Source organism: Hyla sarda, chromosome 6, assembly GCF_029499605.1.
Source record: "Hyla sarda isolate aHylSar1 chromosome 6, aHylSar1.hap1, whole genome shotgun sequence".
NCBI lineage: Eukaryota > Metazoa > Chordata > Amphibia > Anura > Hylidae > Hyla > Hyla sarda.
In genome coordinates, this window is record NC_079194.1 from 139,613,200 (window position 1) to 139,630,915 (window position 17,716).

At 47.7% G+C, this 17,716-nt stretch overlaps 2 protein-coding genes across 2 annotated transcripts in view; one reads left to right on the plus strand and one right to left on the minus strand.

The window, feature by feature from the left end:
• Positions 1–1,582: 1,582 nt before the first annotated feature.
• On the minus strand, positions 1,583–4,959 carry TCTA (T cell leukemia translocation altered). Its single transcript, XM_056525247.1, has 3 exons — positions 4,616–4,959; positions 3,856–3,910; positions 1,583–1,895 (listed from the first exon to the last, which is right to left on the minus strand). The coding sequence occupies exons 1-3, from the start codon at positions 4,827–4,829 to the stop codon at positions 1,853–1,855; spliced, it is 312 nt and encodes a 103-aa protein (XP_056381222.1). The 5' UTR covers positions 4,830–4,959; the 3' UTR covers positions 1,583–1,852.
• The window catches only part of RHOA (ras homolog family member A), a 53,137-nt gene continuing 40,345 nt past the window's right edge, over positions 4,925–17,716 (plus strand). The window contains exon 1 of the mRNA XM_056525243.1: positions 4,925–5,039. Coding sequence (XP_056381218.1) covers positions 4,979–5,039 — 61 coding nt within the window. The 5' untranslated portion in view covers positions 4,925–4,978. The remainder of the gene's footprint in view (positions 5,040–17,716) is intronic.

The window sequence follows — 17,716 nt, forward strand, 5'->3', positions numbered from 1 at the left end:
ATCTATGTGGGTCAATCACACAAAGCAGCATAAAGGTCACAGTGAGGGCTGCACTTTATGCCGCTTCGAGTTCCTAGAGTAGTGTTTCCCAACCAGGGTGCCTCCAGCTGCTGCAAAACTACAACTCCCAGCATGTCCAGACAGCCTTCGGCTGTCTGGGCATGCTGGGAGTTGTAGTTTTGCAACAGCTGGAGGCACCCTGGTTGGGAAACACTGTCCTAGAGCCATAACTATTCATTTTAGCATTGGGGCTGCAACACTTACCTGTAGCCCAGGCCTCATCCAACACTGCACAGGGTCCCCCCCCCCCCCCCCCGTTTTGCCTTAGCTGTAATGAATGTACAACTGAGCCAACTGCTTGTGTTAATGGCACCCCTCCCCAAATATGGCTGCACTGGATAACATATCAGCTCCCGGAAAATAAGGCTATGTTCATCACACAGCAATTCTAACAGATGGCAACAGCATTCAGCTACCAACTCACATTCTGAGGAAGCCAAGACTAAGAACGGCCACCCCTAAACTAAGGCAAAGGGAAAATTCCCCAAAATACATCCAAGGTGGTACAGACGGCAATGCCTGCCATGTAATTGCTGTACCCTTAATCTGGCATTAAAGGGGTACACCGGTGGAAAACTTTATTTTTTTTTTTTTTACAACTGGTGCCAGAAAAGTTAAACAGATTTGTAAATTACTTCTATTAAAAAAATCTTTAACCTTCCAGTATTTTTTAGCAGCTGTTTGCTACAGAGGAAATTCTTTACTTTTTGAATTTCTTTTTTGTGTTCTCCACAGTGCTCTCTGCTGACACCTCTGTCCGTGTCAGGAACTGTCCAGAGCAGCATAGGTTTGCAATGGGGATTTTCTCCTGCTCTGCAAAGTTCCTGATACGGGCATCAGGTGTCAGCAGAGAGCACTGTGGACATGACAAAAAAGAAAGTCAAAAAGAAAAGAATTTCCTCTGTAGCATACAGCTGGAAGGGTAAAGCTTTTTTAATAGAAGTCAATTACAAATCTGTTTAACTTTCTGACACCAGTTGATAAAACAAAAAAGTTTTCCACCGGAGTACCCCTTTAGTATACAAGTCAAAGAATGCACATAGTGATTCTCTATACACAAAGCCCTTAAAGGGAACCAGTCATCAGATTTTACCCTATATAACGCTTGGCAAAGTGTTATATAGGGTAAAATCTTTATTTTCACCATTCCCGGGGGACGCTCCTGCCCCCAGGGATGGTGAAGATATGAAGTTATAAACTAGTCACCGCCACGGCCGTAAGTAGTTACCTGGGCGGGGAGCTCTTCTCACCTACTCCCGTTTTTTCGGCCGGCAGCGACGCCCCCTCCGCTTGATTGATGGGCCGCGTCATCGCTCTGCTCAGTCTGTTCCGTGAGCGGAACAATGACGCTGCCAGTCAATCAAGCGGAGGGGGCGTCGCTGCCGGCCGAAGAACGGGAGTAGGTGAGAAGAGCTCCCCGCCCAGGTAACTACTTACGGCGGCGGCGGTGACTAGTTTATAACTTCATATCTTCACCATCCCTGGAGGCAGGAGCGTCCCCCGGGGATGGTAAGGATAACAATTTTACCCTATATAACACTTTACCAAGCATTATATAGGGTAAAATCTGATGATTGGTTCCCTTGAACTAAAGTATTGGGATAAGACTTCTGCCCCCTGCAGGAGGAGGGTGGTAGCGCAGTAACATGACATTGTTAGTCTGTTCCTCTTTCAGTCTCTGTTCAGACAGAAGTTAATATATAGAAGACAAGTCACAGAGAGGACTGCGCTGTGGACCCTGCGCTGATGTCTTCTCCTCCATTGCACACAGTCATCGCTGGTTGGCATGCTGTCACTCCTGGTGCGTTTTTAGGGATTCTGTGCTGGTGCTTTCCCTATAAAACAAACAACACAGTATCAGTACTATGTACAATAACTACGACACATACATCAAACATACAGGATCGCACAAACCGCAGCTCAGACTCCGGTGATCCCCGATACAAAACCACATTTATGGTCAGTAACTGAAGAGAACATATAGGGCTGTGAGAAGTATTTGCACCCAACCAGATGTCCACCATTATAATGTAACATCCAATAAAGGGACCTCGAGCGATCACAGAACAAATTTATCAAGTAAAAGAACCCCCCCACACCACATGACCCTCGGCGGAGTGTGACCGTGCAGAAGCTATTCAGTGTCCAAGAGATATGATACGGGGTACAGGTAAGGTTGTATTTTCAGCTGATCCTGCCCAGGGCACCCACCATTAGGGTGATTCCACAAGCACTGGATGCCACCTCCCAATTCTTATCTATGGGAGGTGGCATAACAGCCGACACGCCCGCTCCCATAGACATGAATTGAGGGGGCGTGGCATGATGTCACGAGGGGGCGTGGTGTGATATCATGTCCCCCAATCTCAGAAATTCAGAGGTTTCTGAGATTAGAGAAGCAGACAGGCACAGAATGTCGGGGGCTGCGGAGATCGTGTAGTGGTCCTAGCAGCGGATCAGACATCTTATGATGCCTATGGCCAGAATACCCCTTTAACCTCTTAAAGGACCCATGACGTACTAGTACGTCATGAGTCCGCTCTCGATCTATAACGCGAGTGATCAGTGCGTCGTGCTATTAACCCTTTAGACGCGGCGTTCAAAGTTGAACACCACATCTAAAGTGAAACTAAATCACTGCCGGTTAGCTCAGGGAGCTGTTCAGGATCGCTGCGGCAAAATCACAGCATCCTGAACGGCTTACAAGACAGCCGGAGGATCCCTACCTGCCTCCTCGCTGTCCGATCGCCAAATGACTGCTCAGTGCCCGAGATCCAGGCATGAGCAGTCAAGCAGCAGAATCATTGATCACTGGTTTCCTATGAGAAACCATTGATCAATGTAAAAGATCAGTGTTATAGGTCCCTATGGGAGCTATAACATTACAAAAAAAAAAAAAAAAGTGAAGATCATTTAACCCCTTCCCTAATAAAAGTTTTAATCACCCCCCTTTTCCCATAAAAAAAAAAAAACAGTGTAAATAAAAATGTGGTATCGCCGTTTGCGGAAATGTCTGAATTATAAAAATATATAATTAAACCGCATGGTCAATGGCGTACGCGCCAAAAAATTCAAAAGTCCAAAATAGTGTATTTTTGGTCAATAAGTCCTATCAATGCAAAAATGGTACTGCTAAAAACTTCAGATCAAGGTGCAAAAAATGAGCCCTCATACCGCCCCATACACGGAAAAATAAAAAAGTTATAGGGGTCAGAAGATGACAATTTTAAACGTATTAATTTTCCTGCATGTAGTTATGATTTTTCCAGAAGTATGACAAAATCAAACCTATATAAGTAGGGTATCATTTTAATCGTATGGACCTACAGAATAAAGAGGTGTCATTTTTACCGAAAAATTTACTACGTAGAAACGGAAGCCTCCAAAAGTTACAAAATGTTTTTTTTTTCTTCAATTTTGTCACACAATGATTTTTTCCGTTTCACTGTAGATTTTTGGGTAAAATGTCTGATGTCATTACAAAGTAGAATTGGTGGTGCAAAAAATAAGCCATAATATGGATCTTTAGGTTCAAAATTGAAAGAGTTATGATTTTTTAAAGGTAAGGAGGAAAAAAACGAAAATGCAAAAACGGAAAAACCCCGGGTCCTTAAGGGGTTAAATGCCGATTTTGTTGTAGATTCACCATAGAGTCCATCCCTATACACAGAATGTATGTAATTTGTATTATTTTACTCACTGGAGCATGTTCTCCCCCCCCCCCTTGACACTGCTGCCCTAAGCAGAGGCCTCAATGGCCAATACAGCCCTGGTGGCAGAGAAGGCGCTACTCACCACATGGGGTAATGTGACGGATACTCCGGGGTCCCCCCATTCTGTCCTCCCATACCTGAGAATAGAGCAAATAAACAAGTGACATTTAGTTGTGCAGTAAAGGGGTCAGGATACACAGTGCTGCGCCATTCATTCTGGACGTACATTGGCATTCAGGTGCAGCACCGTTGCCTTGCAGCGCTGGGGTTCAAATCCCACCAAGGACAACATCTGAATGGAGTCTGTAGGTTCCCACCATGTTTTGCTCCTTGGGTTTCCTCTGGGTACTCCAGCGTCCTCCCACACTCCAACATATTTATAGGTGAATTTAGATTTTGAGCCCCCAAAGGGGACAGGGAGCAATTTGAGTGATGACAAGATGTGTACAGCGCTATGGAATATGTGGGCACTATAAAAAAAATATAGAAATCACTATCCATATAGCCTGTAGGGGATAATTGTGCCAACTGTTTGGGATGGATTATAGCAGTGTCTTCCAAACCCTGTGCCTCTAGTTGTTGTAAAACTACAAATCCCAGCATGCCCGGACAGCCGAAGGCTGTCCGGGCATGCTGGGAGTTGCAGTTTTGCAACAGCTGGAGACACACTATATGGAAATCACTGGATTATAGGTTGCCAGCTAGTGACATATGGGGGGTTGGGTTGTCAGTAAATGGGGTGTACACTGGCAGCTGTTGGAATATGGGGGTCGTTATGTGTTGGGGCTGATAGAGGGGGAAGAGTTATGTAATTCAGGGGTCCCGGGTCCCCCCGAACTCACCCTGGCGGTAGTAAAGCCCGTTTACAGTGGGGCCGTAGCTCCTCCAGGCCAGCTGAATGGCGGTGACGCTGAGCACCAGCCAGGCGAGCAGTAGCTTAAAGATGGCGGCTCTCAGGTCGTTACTCTCCCAGTCGCGACTGAAGTCAGACCAGACCGCTAGCACGTAGCCCAGGAGCGGGGACAGCAGATCAGAGCCCCAGGCCTCGGGCTCCATCCTCGCCGCGGCCTAGACGCAGGCAGTGAGAATACCAGGACACTACGGCAGAGGGCGCCCTAATACCGCTGACCGCAGGTCCCGCCCCGCAATCTGCCAATCACTCACATGGGCGTGGCCGTTAAACGTCTGGATGTTCGCCCAACGGAATGATGCAGCGATTAATGTGTCTGATGTCCAAGAGAGCTGAGAGCGTCATTGTCAGTAAATGTGAGATCCCAGCCTGTGTGATGTGTCAGTAAATGTGAGATCCCGGCCTCTGTCATGTGACAGTAAATGTGATACCCTGATGTGTCAGTAAATGCAAGATCCCGGCCTGGGTGATGTGTCAGTAAATGTAAGATCCCGGCCTGGGTGATGTGTCAGTAAATGTGAGATCCTGGCCTGTGTGATGTGTCAGTAAATGTGAGATCCCGGCCTGTGTGATGTGTCAGTAAATGTGAGATCACGGCCTATGTGATGTGTCAGTAAATGTAAGATCCCAACCTGTGTGATGTGTCAGTAAATGTGAGATCCCGGCCTGTGTGATGTGTCAGTAAATGTGAGATCCCGGCCTGTGTGATGTGTCAGTAAATGTGAGATCCCGACCTGTGTGATGTGTCAGTAAATGTAAGATCCCGACCTGTGTGATGTGTCAGTAAATGTGAGATCCCGGCCTGGGTGATGTGTCAGTAAATGCGAGATCCCGGCCTGGGTGATGTGTCAGTAAATGCAAGATCCCGGCCTGGGTGATGTGTCAGTAAATGTGAGACCCGGCCTGGGTGATGTGTCAGTAAATGTGAGATCCCGGCCTGTGTTATGTGTCAGTAAATGTGAGATCCCGGCATGTGTCAGTAAATGTGATAACCCTGATGTGTCAGTAAATGTGAGATCCCGGCCTGTGTTATGTGTCAGTAAATGTGAGATCCCGGCCTGTGTGATGAGTCAATAAATGCAAGATCCCGGCCTGGGTGATGTGTCAGTAAATGCGAGATCCCGGCCTGGGTGATGTGTCAGTAAATGCAAGATCCCGGCCTGGGTGATGTGTCAGTAAATGTGAGACCTGGCCTGGTTGATGTGTCAGTAAATGTGAGATCCCGGCCTGTGTTATGTGTCAGTAAATGTGAGATCCTGGCATGTGTCAGTAAATGTGATAACCCTGATGTGTCAGTAAATGCAAGATCCCGGCCTGGGTGATGTGTCAGTAAATGTGAGACCCTGGCCTGTGTGATGTGTCAGTAAATGTGAGACCCTGGCCTGTGTGATGTGTCACTAAATGTGAGACCCTGGCCTGGGTGATGTGTCAGTAAATGTGAGATCCCGACCTGTGTGATGTGTCCGTAAATGTGAGATCCCGGCCTGTGTGATGTGTCAGTAAATGTAAGATCCCGGCCTGTGTGATGTGTCAGTAAATATGAGTCCCTGATGTGTCAGTAAATGTAAGATCCCGACCTGTGTGATGTGTCACTAAATGTGAGACCCTGGCCTGGGTGATGTGTCAGTAAATGTGAGATCCCGACTTGCGTAATGTGTCAGCAAATGTGAGATCCCGGCCTGTGTGATGTGTCAGTAAATGTGAGTCCCTGATGTGTCAGTAAATGTAGGATCCCGACCTGTGTGATGTGTCAGTAAATGTGAGATCCCGGCCTGTGTGATGTGTCAGTAAATGTGATACCCTGATGTGTCAGTAAATGCAAGATCCCGACCTGTGTGATGTGTCAGTAAATGCAAGATCCCGGCCTGGGTGATGTGTCAATAAATGTGAGATCCTGGGCCTGTGTGATGTGTCAGTAAATGTGAGATCCCGGCCTGTGTGATGTGTCAGTAAATGTAAGATCCCGACCTGTGTGATGTGTCAGTAAATGTGAGATCCCGGCCTGTGTGATGTGTCAGTAAATGTGAGATCCCAGCCTGTGTGGTGTGTCAGTAAATGTGAGATCCCGACCTGTGTGATGTGTCAGTAAATGTGAGATCCCAGGCTGTGTGATGTTTCAGTAAATGTGAGATCCTGGCCTGTGTGATGTGTCAGTAAATGTGAGATCCCGGCCTGTGTGATGTGTCAGTAAATGTGAGATCCCGGCCTGGGTGATGTGTCAGTAAATGTGAGACCCTGGCCTGTGTGATGTGTCAGTAAATGTGAGATCCTGGCCTGTGTGATGTGTCAGTAAATGTGAGATCCCGGCCTGTGTGATGTGTCAGTAAATGTGAGATGCCGGCCTGTGTGATGTGTCAGTAAATGCAAGATCCCGGCCTGGGTGATGTGTCAGTAAATGTGAGACCCTGGCCTGTGTGATGTGTCAGTAAATGTGAGATCCTGGCCTGTGTGATGTGTCACTAAATGTGAGACCCTGGCCTGGGTGATGTGTCAGTAAATGTGAGATCCCGACCTGTGTGATGTGTCAGTAAATGTGAGATCCCGGCCTGTGTGATGTGTCAGTAAATGTAAGATCCTGGCCTGTGTGATGTGTCAGTAAATATGAGTCCCTGATGTGTCAGTAAATGTAAGATCCCAACCTGTGTGATGTGTCACTAAATGTGAGACCCTGGCCTGGGTGATGTGTCAGTAAATGTGAGATCCCGGCTTGCGTAATGTGTCAGCAAATGTGAGATCCCGGCCTGTGTGATGTGTCAGTAAATGTGAGTCCCTGATGTGTCAGTAAATGTAGGATCCCGACCTGTGTGATGTGTCAGTAAATGTGAGATCCCGGCCTGTGTGATGTGTCAGTAAATGTGATACCCTGATGTGTCAGTAAATGCAAGATCCCGACCTGTGTGATGTGTCAGTAAATGCGAGATCCCGGCCTGGGTGATGTGTCAATAAATGTGAGATCCTGGGCCTGTGTGATGTGTCAGTAAATGTGAGATCCCGGCCTGTGTGATGTGTCAGTAAATGTAAGATCCCGACCTGTGTGATGTGTCAGTAAATGTGAGATCCCAGCCTGTGTGATGTGTCAGTAAATGTGAGATCCCAGCCTGTGTGGTGTGTCAGTAAATGTGAGATCCCGACCTGTGTGATGTGTCAGTAAATGTGAGATCCCAGGCTGTGTGATGTTTCAGTAAATGTGAGATCCTGGCCTGTGTGATGTGTCAGTAAATGTGAGATCCCGGCCTGTGTGATGTGTCAGTAAATGTGAGATCCCGGCCTGGGTGATGTGTCAGTAAATGTGAGACGCTGGCCTGTGTGATGTGTCAGTAAATGTGAGATCCTGGCCTGTGTGATGTGTCAGTAAATGTGAGATCCCGGCCTGTGTGATGTGTCAGTAAATGTGAGATCCCGGCCTGTGTGATGTGTCAGTAAATGCGAGATCCCGGCCTGGGTGATGTGTCAGTAAATGTGAGACCCTGGCCTGTGTGATGTGTCACTAAATGTGAGATCCTGGCCTGTGTGATGGGTCACTAAATGTGAGACCCTGGCCTGGGTGATGTGTCAGTAAATGTGAGATCCCGGCTTGCGTAATGTGTCAGTAAATGTGAGATCCCGACCTGTGTGATGTGTCAGTAAATGTGAGATCCCGGCCTGTGTGATGTGTCAGTAAATGTGAGATCCCGGCCTGTGTGATGTGTCAGTAAATATGAGTCCCTGATGTGTCAGTAAATGTAAGATCCCGACCTGTGTGATGTATCACTAAATGTGAGACCCTGGCCTGGGTGATGTGTCAGTAAATGTGAGATCCCGGCTTGCGTAATGTGTCAGCAAATGTGCGATCCCGGCCTGTGTGATGTGTCAGTAAATGTGAGATCCTGGCCTGTGTGATGTGTCAGTAAATGTGAGATCCCGGCCTGTGTGATGTGTCAGTAAATGTGATACCCTGATGTGTCAGTAAATGCAAGATCCCGACCTGTGTGATGTGTCAGTAAATGCGAGATCCCGGCCTGGCTGATGTGTCAGTAAATGTGTGATCCCGACCTGTGTGATGTGTCAGTAAATGTGAGATCCCGGCCTGTGTGATGTGTCAGTAAATGTAAGGTCCCGACCTGTGTGATGTGTCAGTAAATGTGAGATCCCGGCCTGTGTGATGTGTCAGTAAATGTGAGATCCCAGCCTGTGTGGTGTGTCAGTAAATGTGAGATCCCGACCTGTGTGATGTGTCAGTAAATGTGAGATCCCAGGCTGTGTGATGTTTCAGTAAATGTGAGATCCCTGCCTGTGTGATGTGTCAGTAAATGTGTGACCCTGGCCTGTGTGATGTGTCAGTAAATGTGAGACCTCAGCCTGTGTGATGTGTCAGTAAATGTGAGATCCCTGCCTGTGTGATGTGTCATTAAATGGGAGACCCTGGCCTGCGTGTTGTGCCAGTAAATGTGAGATCCCGACCTGTGTGATGTGTCAGTAAATGTGAGATCCCGGCCTGTGTGATGTGTCAGTAAATGTGATATCCCGGCTTGCATAATGTGTCAGCAAATGTGCGATCCCGGCCTGTGTGATGTGTCAGTAAAAGTGCGATCCCGGCCTGTGTGATGTTTCAGTAAATGTGAGATCCCAGGCTGTGTGATGTGTCAGAAAATGTGAGACCTCTGCCTTTGTGATGTATCAGTAAATGTGAGATCCCGACCTGTGTGATGTTTCAGTAAATGTGAGATCCCGGCCTGTGTGATGTGTCAGTAAATGTGAGATCCCGGCCTGTGTGATGTGTCAGTAAATGTGAGATCCCGGCTTGTGTAATGTGTCAGCAAATGTGAGATCCCGGCCTGTGTGATGTTTCAGTAAATGTGAGATCCCAACCTGTGTGATGTGTCAGTAAATGTGAGATCCCAACCTGTGTGATGTGTCAGTAAATGTGAGATCCCAACCTGTGTGATGTGTCAGTAAATGTGAGATCCCAACCTGTGTGATGTGTCAGTAAATGTGAGATCCCAACCTGTGTGATGTGTCAGTAAATGTGACACCGAGACCTGTGTGATGTGTCAGTAAACGTTAGATACCGGCATGTGTGATGTGTAAGTAAAGTGAGATCCTGGCTTGTGTGATGTGTCAGTAAATATGAGATTTCCACCTGTGTGATGTGTCAGTAAATGTGAGATCCCGGTCTGAGTGATGTGTCAGTAAATGCTGTTTGATTTCAGCCACTGTGGTGTGTTAGTAAATACAGTGTGTGATGCCCAGGCCAGATATTGAGTGATTCCTGCCAGTGTCTTCGATTTTTCACCCGTAAAATGCCCATTCTATGGGTGCTATATGTGAACATAGCTATCAAAAAATCAACTATTTTACAGTAAATACATAATTCTTAAATACAATGGGAAACCGCTTCACACATTGGAGGACATGTATCAATTTCCTGGTGTGCAAATCTGGCAAAATTGTGTTAAATTTACCATATTTGCACAAGCCATATGATAAATTTGCTACAAGATTCTAAATCACCTCACTCTTCTATATTCCCCCAGATTTGTACCTCACGGGAAAAAGGTGTTTATTTCCTTTCTCTCTATTTTGCTTTTTAACCGATACTAAGTTTGCCTTAGAATCTTCTCCTGCACCTGGTCCCTCTCAGGACTCTGTTGAATCACGTAGACGTTGTGTGGGATATTCAAAGAAAAAAATATATTCAGAGTGAGAAACGCTGGTTTACCTGTTGCTGACGTGTCTGTCAATTCTTGTTTGAGGTATCATTGCCCATTCTTCCTTATAAAAGTCTTCCAGTTCTTTGAGATTTCTGGGCTGTCTGTCACGCACTGCTCTTTTAAGGTCTATCCATAGATTTTCAATTATGTTGAGGTCAGGAGATTGTGAAGGCCATGGCAAAACCTTCAGTTTACGCCTCTTGATGTAATCCCCCGTGGATTTGGAGTTGTGTTTAGGATCATTATCCATTTGTAGAAGCCATCCTCTCTATACCTTCAGCTTTTTCACAGATGGCATCAAGTTAGCATCCAAAATTTGCTGAAATTTTATTGAATACATTTTTCCTTCTACTTGTGAGATGTTCCGTGCCACTGGCTGCAATACAACCCCAAAGCATGATTGATCCACCCCCGTGCTTAACAGTTGGACAGAGGTTCTTTTCATTAAATTCTGTTCCCCTTCTTCTCCAAACGTACCTTTGCTCATTCCGGCCAAAAAGTTCAATTTTAACCTCATCGGTCCACAGAACTTGTTTCCAAAATGCATCAGGCTTGTCTATATGTTCATTTGCAAAGTTCAAACACTGATTTTTGTGGTGAGGATGTAGAAGAGGTTTTCTTCTGATGACTCTTCCATGAAGACCATATTTGTATAAGTATCTCTTTATAGTAGAATAGAGTACCACAACTCCAGTGTCTGCCAGTATCTTTCTGGCAGAATGGTGACATACCAGTAGAAGAATTCTCTCAATTATTCAAAGCAAATTCAGCAAGAGACAGAAAAGAAACCCATTCATCCTATCTGACACGTAACATCTAAGGTGTTGTTCAACATTCTGATTCATTCTTTCTGTTTGACCATTAGATTGTGGATAAAAAGCAGATGAACAAGACAATTCAACTCCCAACTGTTTACAAAAAGCCTGCCAAAATTTGGAAACAAATTGTACACCTCGATCAGATACAATATTTTCTGGAACCCCATGGTACCTAACAACATGTCTTCAAAATAGATTAGCAAGAATTTTGGCCAAAGGGAGATTTTTCAGAGTAACGAGATGACACTGTTTACTGAACCTGTCTACCACCACCCATAGAACAGTCTTTCCCTCAGATGGAGGCAGATCAGTCATAAAATCCATAGAATTATGAGTCCAGGACCTATTGGGAATAGACAATGGACACAACTCTCGTGCGGAACATGTCTGAGGAGTCTTTGCTCGAGCACAAATTTCACAAGCAACAACAAAAGCCTCCACATCCCTGTTGAGAATTGGCCACCAGAATTTCCTTTGAAGCAATTTCCTTGTACCCTGAAATGCAGGATGACCTGCATATGGGGAACAATGACATTCTTCAATAATTTGGAGACGAAACTGACTGGGTACAAAGATCTTGCCTCTAGGAATCTCTGGAGGAACCAAACCTTGATTGTTCAATATCTCAAAAGTTTAATCTGAGGATACTGATGAAATAACCACACCCTCTGGGAGGATTGTCTGTGGATTAGAATCAATAGGCTGAGAGGCACTAAAACTCTGAGATAAGGCATCAGCCTGAACATTCTTAGTACCCAGACGGACGATAAGTAATGACAAAATTAAACTGAGTAAAAAACAAGGCCCAGCGGGCTTAACAAGGATTGAGACGCTTGGCAGACTCATGGAAGGTTACATTTTTGTGATCAGTAATTACTGTAATCTGATGAACTGACCCTTCACGAAAAAATGGCCCACTTAATTGCCAAAAGCTCTCGATTACCAACATCATAGTTCTGTTCTCCAGCAGAAAATTTTCGAGAGAAAAAGGCCCAAGACCATAACCTAGTCAATGAAGTAGTTCCCTGCGACAATACTGCTCCAGCACCAACTTCAGAAGCATCAACTTCAACAATAAAAGGCTTGGTCTGATCTGGTTGGACTAATATTGGTGCAGAGATGAAACACCCCATTAGATATTCTAAAGCTGCCTCTGCCTCCGTAGATCAGTTAACCAGATCTGCCCCTTTAAGAGTTAAATCAGTGATTTTTTTTCAAAATGCAATAACCCCATAAGTAATCCCACTTCTGGAGTGGAAGAATAAACACAACCCCCAGACAAGGGTGTATAATCCACTCCAGCAATGGGGATAGGATCTTCCAACAATTTAAAGGGAAGATCCAAAGACTTAATAAAATTCAGATCTGTAACGATGCTGGATGTGGATCCTCCAACCTGTGTGGTAAATGACACAGGCCGTATCGGGGACTGATAGGTGCCGCTGGTCTTCACCAGAGCCTGCCGCAAGGCAGTATGTGCTTGCTGCGGCAGGTGACACCCAGGTCACTACCCCCAATACGACTCGACCACACAGGTAGCTGGGCAAGACGAGGTACAGATGGATGAGGCAGAGGCGTAGTCGGACTTAGCAAAAGGTCAAGGTCAGTCCAGTACTGTGGACAACTTGTTAGGATCCATTTGAAGACCCTGATTGGTAACGATATACCCGAGAAATGGAAGGCTGTTTTTTCGAAAGTAAACTTCTCAAGTTTAGCATAGAGATGATTGTTTCGGAGATACTGTAAAATTGGAGAAGGTTAGAGCGAGGAGTCTGGACATTGGGTGAGTAGATGAGAATGTTGTCCAAGTAGACAACGACACAGGAGTATAGGAGTGTAACGGAGCTGGATGTGGATCCTCTAACCTGTGTGGCTGATGACTTGGACCGTATCGGCGAGCGGAGTCTAAGGTGCCACTGGTCTTCACCAGAGCCCGCCGCAAGGCAGGATGGGCTTGCTGCGGCAGGCGACACCCAGGTTGCTACCCCCGATATGGCTCGACAACACAGGTAGCTGGGCAAGACGAGGTACCGAAGGATAAGGCAGTAGCGTAGTCAAATGTAGCAGAAGGTCAAGGCAGGTGGCAAAGATGTAGAGTCTAATAATGTAGTGGAAGGTCTGGATATACAGCTGACAGGCTATAAGGGTCGCTTAATCTCAGACTAGGGGCACTGAAGATCCGGCAATGAAGCGTAGGAGGTGCATGGACTTATAGAATGGTGTCAGATGTACACAATAATTATGGGTGTACTGGCCCTTTAAATTTTGAAGCTCCGGCGCGTGTGTGTGCCCTAAGGGACGGGGGCACGCGCGCGCGCCAGAGCTGAGATACAGCAGAGGCAGGAGAGAGAGTTGAGTGACAGGCTGTGATTCGTATGCGGGCGCGTCCCGCGATGCAAATCCCAGCCCCGCCGGCAGCTGGGGACAAGGGAACAATGCACTCGCGGATGGTGCAGGCGGCCGAAGTGCGAAGCATGACTGTCAGGATCCGGATACTGTGAGGATACTGGTGGTGGATCCTCTGTGTCAGTGGGGTGATGACGTGGGCCGTACCAGGGAAACGGAGTCTAAGGGGTTACTGGTTTTCACCAGAGCCCGCCGCAAAGCGGGATGGACTTGCAGCGGCAGGTAACCCCCAGGTCGTTCCACCCGATAGCGACTCAACCCCAACTGACGGCTGAGAAAGGCGCGGTACAAGGGGTTAGGCAAGAGCAAGGTCGGACATAGCAGAAGGTCAGGGCAGGCAGCAAGGATCGTAGTCAGGGGCAACGGCAGAGGGTCTGGAACACTGGCTTGGGACATACAAGGAAACGCTTTCACTGGCACAAGGCAACAAGATCCGGCAATACTGGGAAGGGGAAGTGAGGTTATATAGAGAGGGCACAGGTGTGAGCACTAATTGGGCTAGGTGCCAATCAGTGGCGCACTGGCCCTTTAAATCGCAGAGAGCCCGCGCGCGTCCTAGGGAGCGGGGCCGCGCGCGCTGGGACTGAGCCGTCGGGGAACAGGACGGGTGAGGAGACCGGGATGCGAGCCACGAGCGGGCGTGTCCCGCTATGCAGGGCGCATCCCCGCCGGTAAAATTAATGCAGCGCTCCCGGTCAGCGGGTCTGACCGGGGCGCTGCAAGAAGGCGAACGCCGCGAGCGCTTGGCGTAACAATGACAAGGAGGTCACGAAATATATCATTGAGGAACTCCTGGAAGACTGCTGGAGCATTGCAGAGTCTGAATGGCATCAGATGATACTCGAAATGTCCATCACGAGTATTAAACGCGGTCTTACATTCGTCGACTTCACGTATACGGATCAAATTATTGGCCCCACGAAGGTAAAGTTTGGAGAAAATCCTGGCACCACGCAGACGATTGAACAATTCCGAGATCAATGGAAGTGGATAGCGGTTCTTGACAGTAATTTTATTCAAGGCACAGTAGTCGATGCAAGGCCGCAAAGATCTGTCTTTTTTTTCCACGAAGAAAAATCCAGCTCCGGCAGGGCAGGACGACATCCTGATAAATCCTTTCTGAAGATTTAAGAAGACATGGCCTGAGTTTCAGGAACAGACAAAGGGTAAATTCTGCCCCGAGGAGGTGTGGTGCTGGGCAATAAGTCGATAAGATAATCGTAGCGATCATGTGGTGGTAAAACTTCAGCTTGCTTTTCACTGAAGACGTCAGCAAAGTCCAGAAGTAACTATGATAAACCTGATAGAGGAGTAGAAGGAGACACCAACTTGGACAGAAGGGTATGAAAACAGTTGTTATAGCAGTAGGTTCCCCAACAAAGTACTTCTCCAGTTTTCAAATGAAGATGCGGGGCATATAGTTGCAACCAAGGAAGGCCAAGTAGAACAGTGGATGTACAATGAGGAAGTACATAGAAGGACAATTTTTCCTTATGCAGAACTCCAACTTGCATAGATAAGGGTTCTGTGCGGAATAAGACAGTACAGTCCAGATTTTCTCCATTGACTGATGAGATGTATAAAGGCTTCACAAGGCGAGATACTGGCAGACAATACCTATGTACTAGGGAGGCATCAATAAAATTTCCAGCGGAACCAGAGTCCAGGAGAGCAAGAATGGAAATAGTCTCTTTGGAGGATAGAGAAAGAACCTATTCACACCTAGGGTGGCCTCTCCCACAAAACCCTAGGTGCGAGCGTTTCCCTGTGACGGTGGACACAGAGGACAATCTCTGAGGAAATTATCTGCACTGGCGCAGTAGAGGCAAAGATTCTCAGCTTGTCGGCGAGTTCTTTCCTGCAGGGTCAGGCGAGACAGGTCCACCTGCATAGCCTCCACTGCGGGAGGCAACGTAGAAGGTTGTGGTGGGTGCTGGAAGACAGGTGTCAGGCGGGGAAAGCGCAGAGATCGTGCAGACTCCCTTTCTTGATGTAGTTCCTTACGTCGTTCAGTCCGAGATGCCAACTGTATGAGTTCATTTAGGATAGATGGCAATTCTCGGGCAGCGAGGACATCCTTGATATGATTAGAAAGTCCTCTCTTGAAAGTGACGCAAAGAGCTTCATTATTCCAAGATAACTCCGATGCCAGGGTGCGAAATCGAATGGCATACTCGCCCACAGAGGAGCTGCCCTGGGAAAGACTCAGCAAAGCCGTCTCAGTGGAAGAAGCTCAAGCAGGTTCTTCAAAGACACCCCGGAATTCTGTCAGAAAAGCCTGGAGATTAGTTGTGAGTGGATCACTGGGATCCCATAGCGGAGTTGCCCAGGCCAAGGCCCTTCCAGTTAGGAGACAGACGACAAAGGCCAACTTAGCTCGTTCCGTAGGGAACTGTTCCACCATGAGTTCAATGTGCATGGAGCACCGTGTCACGAAACCACGGCAAGACTTGGAATCCCCTTCATACTTCTCAGGAAGAGACAAACAGAGCTTAGATCCCGAGATGACTGCAGGTGTGAGAGGCAACACTGGAGCAGGAGGAGGCATTGGCTGCTGCGGTTGTTGAGCAGACAGCAACTGCTGCATCATGGCGGACAATTGGCTTAACTGTTGTGCCTGCTGCCTAAGCGAGATCCACATTATCAGGCAGAGGAATCTCCGGAGGATCCATGGCCGGATCTTGCTGTAACGATGCTGGATATGGATCCTCCAACTAGTGTGGCAGATGAAACGGGCTGTATCGGGGAGCGGAGTCTAAGGTTCCGCTGGTCTCCACCAGAGCCCGCCACAAGGCAGGATGGGCTTGCTGCGGCAGACGACACCCAGGTCGCTAGCCCCGATACCACTCGACCACACAGGTAGCTGGGCAAGATGAGGTACAAACGGATGAGGCAGAGGCGTAGTGTGACTTAGCAGAAGATCAAGGCAGGCAGCAAAGGTGCGTAGTGAAATAACGTAGCGGAAGGGTCAAATATACAGGTAAGGCAAACAGACAATAGGGAACGCTTAATCTCAGTCTAGGGGCACTGAAGCTCTGGCAGGGAAGAGGGGGAGGAGCCGGCTTAAATAACATATGGGAAGGGCCAAGCTCCAATTAGTGGAGGCGGGGGTGCGCACGCAGGGAACCTGAGAGCCGGGCAGCAGCAGGTAACGAACGGGCCGTGCTTCGCATGCGGGCACGTCCCGCGATGCGAATCGCGGTCCCGCTGAGGGAAGGAGGTTGCGAGCGCCGGACCGGAGCACTTGCCGTGACAAGATCAGCAAAATTAGCAGCAGAACCTGAATCAACAATAATATTTGGCCTGGTAACAAGAGTTGAGAAGATCATTTTGGAGATACCTGTGCGCCTAAATGATTTCCCCGATTATCATTTAGGCTTCGGCGTTTCCTGGCTGCTGACGTTTGGAGCATGACTTGCTCTTCTTCCGGATAGATTTTCTCTCCTGGGATGACAATTTCCGTATTTTTATGGGATTCTCAGAAGAGACATGAGAGATAGGTAAAGAAAATAACATGGAGGAAGGAGAGTGAGAAACAGAAAAACAGACCGTTCAAGTCTTCTCTCTCTTAAACATCTGTCAAGTCGTACCGCTAAAGTCATGGCCTAAGTCAAGTGATGGATAGCTTACAAGGATATCCTTAAAAGCATCAGATAATCCTAGTTTGAACCAGTGGCGTCGCTAGGGGGGGGGGGCAGAGGGGGCCATGGCCCCCCCTAGATCAGGCCGTGCCCCCCTTGTGCCCCCCCAATTTTAAATAAATAGGGATGTCCCGATACCAATACTAGTATCGGTATCGGGGCTGATACTATCCATTTGCATGCATCATTGTTCTATGGAGGAGCATGTGACACACACGTCACTCCACCTCCTCCCCCGCGCCCAGCGTAACGCTACGGCTACGGAGGAAGCAGAGTGATGTATATGTCACATGCTCCTCCATAGGATGCCATGATGGGGACGGGAGGACTGGAGAACGGGGCAGTGGAGCGGCAGCACACGACAGAGTACAGCTGCAGGAGAGCTGTCTACAAGGGTGGGGGCTGCTGTCTAAAGGTGGTCCCTGCTGCTGTCTAAAGGGGTCCCTGCTGCTGTCTAAAGGGGGGCCGTGCTGCTTTC

Excerpts from the sequence above, each read along its gene's own strand:
- TCTA (XM_056525247.1), bottom strand. The coding sequence starts at position 4,829 with ATGGAGCCCGAGGCCTGGGGCTCTGATCTGCTGTCCCCGCTCCTGGGC. Across the intron at positions 3,911-4,615 it reads CGGGCTTTACTACCGCCAGG|GTATGGGAGGACAGAATGGG; the intron begins GTGAGTTCGGGG and ends CTCTATTCTCAG. Across the intron at positions 1,896-3,855 it reads CCGTCACATTACCCCATGTG|GGAAAGCACCAGCACAGAAT; the intron begins GTGAGTAGCGCC and ends TTTGTTTTATAG.